The sequence below is a fragment of the Bison bison genome, unplaced genomic scaffold (genome assembly GCF_000754665.1).
Source record: "Bison bison bison isolate TAMUID 2011002044 unplaced genomic scaffold, Bison_UMD1.0 scf7180017864020, whole genome shotgun sequence".
Taxonomy (NCBI): Eukaryota; Metazoa; Chordata; class Mammalia; order Artiodactyla; family Bovidae; genus Bison; species Bison bison.
In genome coordinates, this window is record NW_011494592.1 from 949,861 (window position 1) to 960,986 (window position 11,126).

Below are 11,126 nucleotides of genomic sequence, written 5' to 3' on the forward strand. Positions count from 1 at the left end.
GTGTTTCTTCCAGAAGCTGTAGGGGAGAATGTATCCCCTGCCCTTTCCCAGCTTCTAGGAACCACCTGCATTCATTGGCTCACAGCCCCTTCCTCCGTCTTCAAAGTTAGCAGCGTTGCATCTTCCATTCTCTTTCTGACTCTCACCCTCCTGCCTCCCTCATATGAGGACCCTGATGATTAATCATGAAGGGTCCACTGGGATAACCCAGGATGGATTAGCTTTCACTTAATCACATTTGCAAAGTCCCTTTTTTGCCAGGTAAGGTAACATATCCACAGGTTCTGGAGATCATTATGTGGAGTTCTTTGAGGGGGCCATTATTCTGGTCAACCCTCAGTAGGATGAGCTTGGTTTGGGAGCACCAGGCCAGAACCCAGCTTCCTGCCTCCCTACCGACTCTGTTCAAAGTAGAATTCAGTGCGGGCTGAGGGCTCACTCTCCTTGGTAAGTCTCAGGGGCTGCTGGGGTTCAGAGGAGCCAGAGAGGAACCAGCCAGGCCAGGCAGCAGCCTCGAGCCTGAAAGCAGGGCCTGAGCTTCTCTGGAAGAAGGTGAAGCGGGTGGCCTCTTCTCCGCCCTTGTACAGGTCCTCGATGTTCACATCCTGTGGGGGCAAGGCAGAGGAGGCTGGATGGGACAGCCGACTGTCAGCCCTCGAGGCTTCTGGGGCTTGGCCAAAGAGGGAACCAAAAGGTGAATCTTTCGCTAGGGAAATTCCCTCTGCAGGTTCTAGAGGGAAGGATCTGGGCACTGGGTGCAGAGGGAGATGGTAGAAATCCAAACAAGAGGGACGTGTGGAACTTGCTGGACCACAGACAGGCAGAGAGATGCCAGACCACCCTGGAGGTCTGTAGGGGCCCCCAGCACAGGGTGCGATTGCTCACCTCCAGCTGCAGGGAAGGCCCCTCCCCTGTCTCCACACATGCCAGGCAACGGCTACCTCCCTGGACTCCCAAGAAGATGGGGAACTTGGTGCGTTCCAGGCCTCTGTTGGGGAGTATGCAGATGGTCTCTGGGAGGGAATAAGAGAAGAGAGCCAGGTGTTGAGGGGAACCCAGATTGCAAGCTCTTAAGCGAGCTTAAGAGCTCAGGTAGGAAGCTTGGGTAGGAAGCTTGGGTAGGAAGGAACTGGGCCAGGGCACAGCTGACCTAGCCCCTGCATGCAGGCTGGGACTCCTATCAGGGCCCTGATCGCTTACTGGTAGAGCTCTCCCTGCCTCAATTCTCACTGTCACTGGAGACAGAAGGGGAAGGAGAGCCTGGGGCAGATGGAATTTGTGTGAGTCCCAGGAGGTGAAGGCCCCAGATGCTCACCTGCATGACAGTTGTCTGCATTGGGATCTCCCACCAGGAACTGGCCATCTCTCATGTACAGAGCCTTCTGCTCTGCATCCTTAATTCTGGAACAGGAATCGATGTTGATTGTCCACCCCCTTCAGACACCCCGGACCCCACAGCCCTTCCACTACAGGCTCTGAATGACCTGCTCATTGGCAGTTCTGTGTTGAGTCCTGCCCTAGGCCACAGGTGCAAGGCCTTGCATCACGGTCACAGAAGCGGAACCTAGAACCAAGATCACCTGCAAAGTTGACTGAGCCCTTTTGTAACCATTCCCCAAAGCCCCCCTGATCATCGCTAACAAGCTTCCTGACTCCCAATTAAGCAAAGACACCTGCTCCAGTAAACACCCCATAAGACCCCAACCAATCACCCAATGCCATCCTTCCAGCAGGGATTATCTTTGTCCTGAGGCTATAAGAATCAGCTATTAACTCACAAAAACTATCTTTCCCTGGTCTGTCAGGAGGTCAGCCCATTGCACTTGCAGTGTCCTCCTTATCTCTGCTCTTTGTTCTTAATAAACTCACTCCCTTCTGGAATGCTCTCTGTCTGGAAATTCTTTCCCAACCTGCATTTAGACTGCTCCAACATCCTGCAGGTGAGAAGTAGGGACGCTACTCCATCCAAAAGTAGGTCGAGACCAGGTTAGCCATAGGCTATAGGAAAGTTCTCCTGGGGCTGGGCATTTTTCAGAGACTGCATCTCTGTCTTTACCAAACTTGGCCCCTGTCAGGCCCTCAGGGCAGTGATGGGAGCCAGGGTCTTCTCACTGAGGTGTACAGAGTTTTCCTGACCCTCCAGCCCTCCAGCATGCAAGTATGTAAGGGGTGGGGCAGGGGGCTGGAGTAGGCCGCTTTGGGTGTACCAAATACAGATAGTCAGCAGAGAGTCAGAGCAGGGCCCTGATGACTGGCAGTGGGGTTGGCAGTGGTTCTAATGATCAGTGTGGGAGTGTAAACATGTACAGGGAGGCTGAAAAGGAACCATGGTGAGTCTGTGCAGATCAAAGCCATGCCCACAAGGTTAACCCATTGCTGGCTGGTTTCAGAGATGGCTATCAGTTGCTCTCAGGCCTGGGGATGCTCCTTACCTTCAAGGGCAGAACCTCTGGGCCAACACCACCACTTCTAGGGGATTCTTCTTTCTCAGTAACAGCTAATTATAATACCCTGAGTTCATGACTGTATGTGTTTAAAGCAGGTTCCCTTGTATAGTAAAAATGAAGACCTGAAAATAACCTGTTTTGGCAGCTGGCCTTCTCCCTCCAACCTCAACTACCAGGAACTGCCATCCACATTCTGTTCAGGGACAGAACCCAGGCTAGAGACCCCAGAGAGCTGACATCCTGTTTTGTCATTTTCAGGCTCCATGCACATGTGTCTTGCCTTCTCAGCCATGCTGTAACTTCCTGGAGGCCCTGACCATTCCCCCACGTCTAGGAGAGGATGGGGCCACAGAGAAGACAATGTTCCCAGGTGGCGTTAGTGGTAAAGGACCTATCTACCAATGCAAGATACCTGGTTCAATCCCTGGGTCAAGAAGATCCCCTGAAGAAGGGAATGGCTACCCACTCCGAGTATTCCTGCCTGGAGAATTCCATGGACAGAGGAGCCTGGCGGGCTACAGTCCATGGGGAGGGACTCAGTCACAAAAAGTCGTCATGAAGCTGAGGGAATGCGTCCCAGGTGTTAACCCTATTCTATTTTTATTATGCCCAAACTCATTCCTTGAAGGGCTCATGATAGTTTACAACAAAAAACATGGATAATAAAGTGGTAACTGAAAAGTAAAGACTCAAATATCAAATGAGAAAAAAGTAAGAGTTAGAAGCCCAGAATGGGAGTAAAAACCACAGAGGTTAATATATGAAATGCTATCATTGAGATTCAAAATTATCTCTGAGCTTTTAGAGAGAGGAGGCTGAAGCAGTACAGAGAATGTGAGTCTGAGTCCTAGTCCTGTGTGACATCAGGTACTTAATAACCTTTTTGAGCCTCAGTTTTCAAATCTATAAAATGGGTTTAGTAACACTCCCTTGTAGATTTCTCAGGATGAAGGCAAGGCAGTAGAATGGCTGGCTTCTTGCAGAAGCTCAGGGAAGAAAGCTTCTGTGATTATGGTAAGTGCCTTAATTATGGGGCACTTGAGCTTTCTGGGTGAGAGGGAAGTTCATCCTTCTGACTCAGCCTTCTTTTCTTCTTTCTCTCTCATTCCAAGACCCCTGATTAGGAAAGGTAGACTCCAGGAAGACTTACATGTAGTATTTTGCCATGGGAAGGGAGCACATTTTTGCAAGCAGGCTTACAGGTCCTCACTGAGGGGGGAAAAAAGGGCTGTCAGAGTGTGAATGGATAAAAAAGATGTACATATACATAATGGAATCATAGCCTGTCATAAAAAAGAATGAAATAATGACATTTACAGCAACGTGGATGGACCTAGAGATTATCATACCAAGTGAAGTATGATACTAAGCCAGACAGAGAAAGACAAATATCATAAAATATTGTTTATCTGTGGAATCTTAAAAATAACACAAATGAACTTATTTACAAAACAGAAAGAAATTCACAAACATAGAAAACAAGCTTATGGTTACCAAAGGGGAAATGAGAGGCATAAATAAGGAGTTGGGGATTAAAATATACACACAACTATATACAAATAGCAGAGACATTACTTTGCCAACAAAGGTTCGTCTAGTCAAGCCTATGGTTTTTCCTGTGGTCATGTATGGATGTGAGAGTTGGACTGTGAAGAAGGCTGAGCGCCGAAGAATTGAGGCTTTTGAACTGTGGTGTTGGAGAAGACTCTTTAGAGTCCCTTGGACTGCAAGGAGATCCAACCAGTGCATTCTGAAGGAGATCAGCCCTGGGATTTCTTTGGAAGGAATGATGCTGAAGCTGAAACTCCAGTACTTTGGCCACCTCATGCGAAGAGTTGACTCATTGGAAAAGACTCTGATGCTGGGAGGGATTGGGGGTAGGAGGAGAAGGGGACGACAGAGGATGAGATGGCTGGATGGCATCACTGACTCGATGGACGTGAGTCTGGGTGAACTCCTGGAGTTGGTGATGGACAGGGAGGCCTGGCGTGCTGCGATTCATAGGGTCGCAAAGAGTCGGACACGACTGAGCGACTGAACTGAACTGATATACAAATAGATAACTAATAAGGACCTCCTGTATAGCATAGAGAATTGTACATATATACTGCTGCTGTTGTTGCTGTTTATTCACTAAGTCTTGTCTGACTCTTTGAGACTCCATGAACTGTAGTCCACCAGGCCCCTCTGTCCATGGGATTTCCCAGGCAAGAATACTGAAGTGGGTTGCCATTTCCTCCTCCAGGGGATCTTCCTGACTCAGAAATTAAATCCATGTCTCCTGCTTAGCAGGCAGATTCTTTACCACTGCGCCACCAGGGGAAACCCATCTATCTATCTATCCATCTATCTATGTATAACTGAATCACTTTCTGGGCAACTGAACCTAACACAGTATTGTAAATTAACTATACTTCAATTAAAAATTTTAAAAAAGAATGGCTGAAATTTTAAGAAAAGAAAAGGGAAGGTGGTGGAGCTGGAGAACAGATACCCCAAGGGCCCCAAATCACCCCATCACAAGGCAAAAAGTTCTCACCAGGAACTTGTCTATTGCTGGCCTCTGAGAATTCACCAAGGTGCCCCCAGTCCAGCCAGTTCTAGGCCCTCTGAATCGCCTTCCTTTAAGGCCATGCAGGATCACATCTAGCTGAGCTGGCAGGGGTATGAGCCATGACCGTGCCCTGGGGCCAGCTCTGGGAAACAGGATGGAAGGTACCCCCAAAGAGTTCAGCCAAGAGACATTCCCCAGGGCTTAGATGGGGGTGGGTGGGCTCCAGCATCACAGTTTGAGGAAGAACTTGGCTTAGACCCTGTTCCACTCCCCAGCCTGGCCTTAGAGACACCATCCTGACTTCCTCTGGGCAGCACTTCTAGGAAGAACCTGCAGCCTGCACCAGGGATGGGCAGGATCTCCCTGCAGGTAGACAGCATTGTTCTGGGGGATGCTTTGTTGAGACTGTGACCTACCAGAGGTTATCCAAACTCCCCCGCTCTATTCCAGATGGAAAACAGCACACACATGAGACACAGACTTGTGTTCTGGGGAAGAAATGGTCCAAAAACTGAAGCCAGTGACCTCTATACAGATCCCAGACCACAGAGCTTCACACAGCTCCGCTCCTGCCAGTTGGATCATCTATCCCTAGAGTTTTTCCCTGAAATGATCACGTTCAGAAAGGCCATTCTAAAATCCAGCACAGAAAGAAACCCAGAACCAATCATGGCATGAGGCTGGGAGGAGTTGGAGAAGAGTCCAGAAAAGTAAATACAAGGATGGCTAGGGCTGAGGCTAAAGAATAAATCTGATTCTCTCACCAAGGAAGAAGGGAAAGAGAAGAGAAGAGGAGAGAAAGGAGAAATGTAGAGGAAATGGGCGAAAGGTAGAAATGAAGAAGCAGGGCTCAGAGAGGGAGAGGGTGATCCTGAGCAACATTTTGGGAATCTACAAGATGGAAGTCCTGCAGATGGCAGGACTTCCAACCATCTCAACCTCCCTGAGCTCCTGGCCTGGATGTTAGAAGGATAGCTGTAGTTAAGGTGCCTTTTAGTACAGGACCTACCACTTGATCACCTTGAACAGGTCATTTCCTCTCTCTCAGCTTTGCAGTGAGAGTTTGAGCATTGGTAAGGACAAAGAATCATGGAACACCAACAGGAGTACAAATTCTGGATAGATGTTGGTGATGTGAATCAAGGTCTTAAAGCATTCTGTGTACTTTGTAATTTCATCTGTTTTCCATATTCTAAGGGAAAAATAATGAATTGCCCAAGTATTTAATAATAAAGATGTTCATGGCGTCATATTTAATAATAGGAAGAAATTGGAAATAATCTATTTTCCCATAATAGGTGACTGGTAAAAATGGTAAATAAGAAAGTGGAGGCTCAGTGATAAAGAATCTATACAGGAGACATGGGTTCAATCCCGGGGTTGGTAAAATCCCCTGGTGAAGGAAATGGCAACCCATTCCAGTATTCTTGCTTGGGAAATCCCATGGACAGAGGAGACTGGCAGGCTACAGTCCATGGGGTCAAAAAGAGTCGGACACAATTTAGCAACTCAACAGCAACAAAAATTATGGTAAATAAGAAAGTATGTGTACATGAAAGACAATGTTGTAGAAAAACATTTTATGATATATGAATGTTCAAAATACCAAGTGAAAAGTGCAGGTTATAAATACTGTGTGCATTATGTTTTCATTTAAATCTACCCACATACATAGAAACAAAGATGATCAATATTTTACAGCACTTATCTATTGCTGACATGATTATGGGTGATTTTTATTTATTTATTTTAGCATTTCAACGTTTTTCTTTATATGAATATGAATTTCCTTTGTGAATGAATGAAAGTCGCTCAGTAATGTCCGACTCTGCAACCCCATGGACTGTAGCCCGTCAGTCTCCTCTGTCCATGGAATTCTCGAGGCAAGAATACTGGAATGGGGGAAGTATATGCTAAGTTTCAGTTTTTTTAAAAATGAAGTGTTTAATCCAAGTCATTAGTTTTCCAGAATGTGCCTGTGCATTGAATCACTTGGAGGACTCCTGAGAAGTACTGTTTCCTGGACTAAAGTTTCCTCAAGTGACTTAGTGATCAACTGGGCTGGGGAAATGGTACACGAGTTCAGTTCTTCTCAATCTTGAATGAACATATAAATCATCTGCAGCTTTTGTTAAAATATAGATTCTGATTCCCTAGGTCTGGGGTGACCTAAAACTCTGCATTTCAAACATGCAACCAAATGGTATTAATGCTGGATGACACTTTAAGTGTCAAAGGACAGATGATCCCCCAGCCCTTATAGGCTGACAGCAGCATGGCCTTGATACTCACTCTCAGCCAAACTACTGGAGAAACTTTGGTTGGAGCAGCAGAAATATGGGCAGCCTGGTGCTGTGCCAAGGGCTGGCTGGGGCAGATCAAGTAGAGTGCCAAGCGTCAGGCCAGACAGGCTGATGACTCCCCGTCTTGGTCAATGTCAACTCAGAGCCAACAGAAAGTCAAGAATGGTCCAGTCCAGTAGGATCTCTGGGACTCTAGAAGCCTCTTTTCCTGGTCTGGCCTCAAACCTGTTTCTCTCCTAAAGACCCCCAAATCAGGAATCCCTGCCTGGGGTCTTGGTATAGATTATGATGTAGAGAAGTGAGTAGGAATGAGAAGCCGGCTTCCAGTTCATCAGAGAGCCTGGATTCCTGGTGTGGAGCATCTGCCATAGTTCTTCCCAAAGTACCACATACTCCCCAAAGCTTTCCCTTCCCAATTGTCTCCAAGTGACCTTTCATTGGACATTAGGCTATAGCCCTCTCTGGACACCATCTTTGGCTATCTCAGTTCTCATCAATTCACCTGTCCTGGACCCAATATCACCAAAAAATATCCCTGGGCTTCCTTAAGCTCTTTTGCACATCACACTCACATTGATCCCACCCTCTCCTTCATCCTCCTACACATTGTCTCCATCGAATCTGTTCTCTTCAAGACCAATATTAACTTCTGTAGAGTCAAATCCAATGATTTTTTTGATTTGTCAGATCTTTGGCAACTGCCTCCCTTGGATCCCTTGATATTGATTCACACCTCTCCATTCTCTGCTTCTCAGGTCCATTATGGATTCTTCCTTTTTTGTGGGGGTCATCCCTAAACCTTGAATTCATGAGCTAACATCCTAAGCACTTTCCTTTCATGTTCCATGGAGCTACAATCCATCCATTTCCACAGGTGCAATGATTATCTTTCTCTGATGCCTCCCAAGCCCAGATTGATCATCCTTTATCTCCAGCAGCCTCCAGGATACCACCCTCTGGATATCCTGCCATCATTCTCAACCAAATGCATCCAAGGTCAAATTCATCTTCTCCTCCTCCAAGTCCGTTCATCCCTCCCAGGATCATTTCTCTTGCTGCCATAATATTCCCCTAGACAGTGAGACCAAAACCTGAGAACTGTTGACAATTTCTCCTACCTTTTTGACTCTATGACAGATTTATCAACAAGTTCCAATAAATTATATCTTTAAAATATAACCTTTGTTTTCTTCATAGCCATTAGAATTGTGCCTATATTCCTGGTTTCTCCAACTTCAGTACAGCCCAACCTATCTGAGGTTTCTGGACTTGTATCTGCTCTCATCACACCCCCACCCCACTCCAGTCTACAGTGGTTTCCCACTGTATGATACACTTTTCTAGGTGTATTCACTTCTCCGTGGACACTAAACCACCTCCCAGGTAATGAGACTTCTTTCTTATTTTCCTCATAGGTATTTTCAAAGTTATCTTTGATTTCCCTACCTCCAAAGTCATCCCATCTACTTGCTGTCCATTCAGATCTTTTGGCATTAAGGTCACTGGACATGGATATAGATAATTATAGATGGATAATTATAGATGGATAATTATAGAGGATGATCAATCTGGGCTTGGGAGGCATCAGAGAAAGATGATCATTGCACCTGTGGAAATGGATGGATTGTAGCTCCATGGGATATGAAAGAAAAGTGCTTAGGATGTTATCTTGTGAATTCAAGATAGATAATAATATACCATAATTATAATACCATTAGTATTATCTATAGTTGAGTATCTAGTTCTGCCAAGTTAATTATCAGGTCAGACTTACAAAGTCATGTCACTTAACCTCCAATCTTCAGTTTCAGCATCTATAAATCATGATCTTAAAATTCTTTCCAGATCAAACTATCAGTGATTCTATGACTCAATGTTTAAAGACTATTTTCTTTACCATTGCAATCCTACTCTGAACTCCCACTAAGTTTCATTGCGTTATTTATTGTTTTATATGTAGACATTTATTTCCCTTATTAAATTGAACAGGCTCTTTAGGCCACAAAACAAAGCTTGTAGCTCTCTCCACCTGCCCCAGCTGAGATACATCCATGCTTACAAGTAGGACACATACTGCAGATTCAAATGGAAGGTTGGTTCTAGAATTAACTCTACTACAAGTTTGTTTTGCCACCTTGGAAAGTCCCTTTTTGTCCCTAGGCCTCCAATTTCTTATCATTAGAATGAGAGGCCGGGCAAGATCAGTAGTTTTCAAAACTATTTTAAGTTTCAAAGAAAAGTTTTCATGGGAACCTAAGGAAAATTAAATGGATAAAAGGTACCTGCTTAGCAGAATCATAGAGAAATGGAGATATGGGAACCCAGTAAGCATTGACCACTGAAGTAGGTACTGGGTGTATGTCAATCTCAACTTCCCAATTTATCCCTCACTACACCTTTCCCCTTGGTAACCAAACACTCTACTCTATATAAAATAGATAACTAATAAGACCCTATTGTATAGCACAGGGAACTCTACACAATATTCTGTAATGACCTAAATGGGAAAAGAATCTGAAAAATGAGTTGATATATTTGTATATCTGGAGAAGGAAATGGCAACCCACTCCAGTATTCTTGCCTGGGAAATTCTATGCACAGAGAAGGCTGGTGGGCTAAGTCTATTGGAGTCTCAAGGAGATGGACATGACTGAGCAACTAAACAACTAAGGGAATGGCTACCCACTCCAGTATTCCTGCCTGGAGAATCCCATGGACAGAGGAGCCTGGTGGGTTACAGTCCATGGAGTCGCAAAAAGTCGGACAAGACTGAACAACTTTCACTTTCACTGTGTTAATAGTCTCTCTGTATGCCTAGAAGGATCTGTGAGTCTGAGATCCCTGGAAATAAACAAATTAATTAACAAACCATGCCCTCATGGCAGGTCTGATGGAAAGAAAAAGATAAACCATCAGGGGGTAGATGCAATAAGCCCACAGGTTTTTACACTGGAAACTTTGATTGTTCTAAATAACAAGGACGTGTCTGTGTAGATGCCAGTAAAGAATGGACTCTGCCTTGGCCCTTACCTCCCTGGCTACCTCTCAGAGATAGGAGGAACCTGATGTTTCTCTCAGCATGCCAAGCTGCTGACCCCAATTCTTTGGTGCCTCCTGAGTTGAAAGAAATGTCTTATGAAACAGGTCTCAGTCATTTGTACAAGGTGCTGACTGGCTGGCGAGGCCAGGGCCTGGTCTCGGGTGGCTGGGAAATTTCCCCTCCTTCGGGAAATGTGGGAGAAGGAAATGGCAACCCACTCCACTATTCTTGCCTAGAGAATCCTGTGGACACAGGAGCCTGGTGGGCTGCTCTCCATAGGGTCACAGAGTCGGACACAACTGAAGCCACTTAGCATGCATTCATGCGTGCAAACATATATAACTGATTCATTTTGCTCCTTAGCAAAAACTAACACAGTGTAAACCAACTATGCATTCATGCACACATACTCAGTCACTTTAGTCATGTCTGACTCTTTGCGACCCTGTGGACTGTAGCCTGCCAGGTTCCTCTGTCCACGGAATTTCCCAGGCAAGAATACCAGAGTAGGTTGCCATGCCCTCCTCCAGGGGATCTTCATGACCCAGGGATCAAACCCATGTCTCCTGCATTGCAGGTAGATTCTTTACCTGCTAAGCCACCAGGCAAGCCTGTAAATCAACAATAAAATTTAATTTTTTTAATTTTTAAAAATGAAAAAAAATATATTAATTACACTGCCTCCCCCCTCCAAAGGCACTGGGGCATCCCTAAAGAAAATCAGGCTTCATCAAACATTGCTGGGTACCACTGGCCTAAATGATTTCTTTTGAAATTACTTT

At 45.4% G+C, this 11,126-nt stretch overlaps 1 protein-coding gene across 1 annotated transcript; it reads right to left on the minus strand.

Moving 5' to 3' along the window:
- Window positions 1–392: 392 nt before the first annotated feature.
- IL1F10 (interleukin 1 family, member 10 (theta)) lies at window positions 393–3,629 on the minus strand. The gene is made up of 4 exons (XM_010834104.1): window positions 3,598–3,629; window positions 1,316–1,401; window positions 886–1,013; window positions 393–605 (listed from the first exon to the last, which is right to left on the minus strand). Exons 1-4 carry the CDS (start codon window positions 3,627–3,629, stop codon window positions 393–395), a joined length of 459 nt encoding a protein of 152 aa, XP_010832406.1.
- Window positions 3,630–11,126: the final 7,497 nt, after the last annotated feature.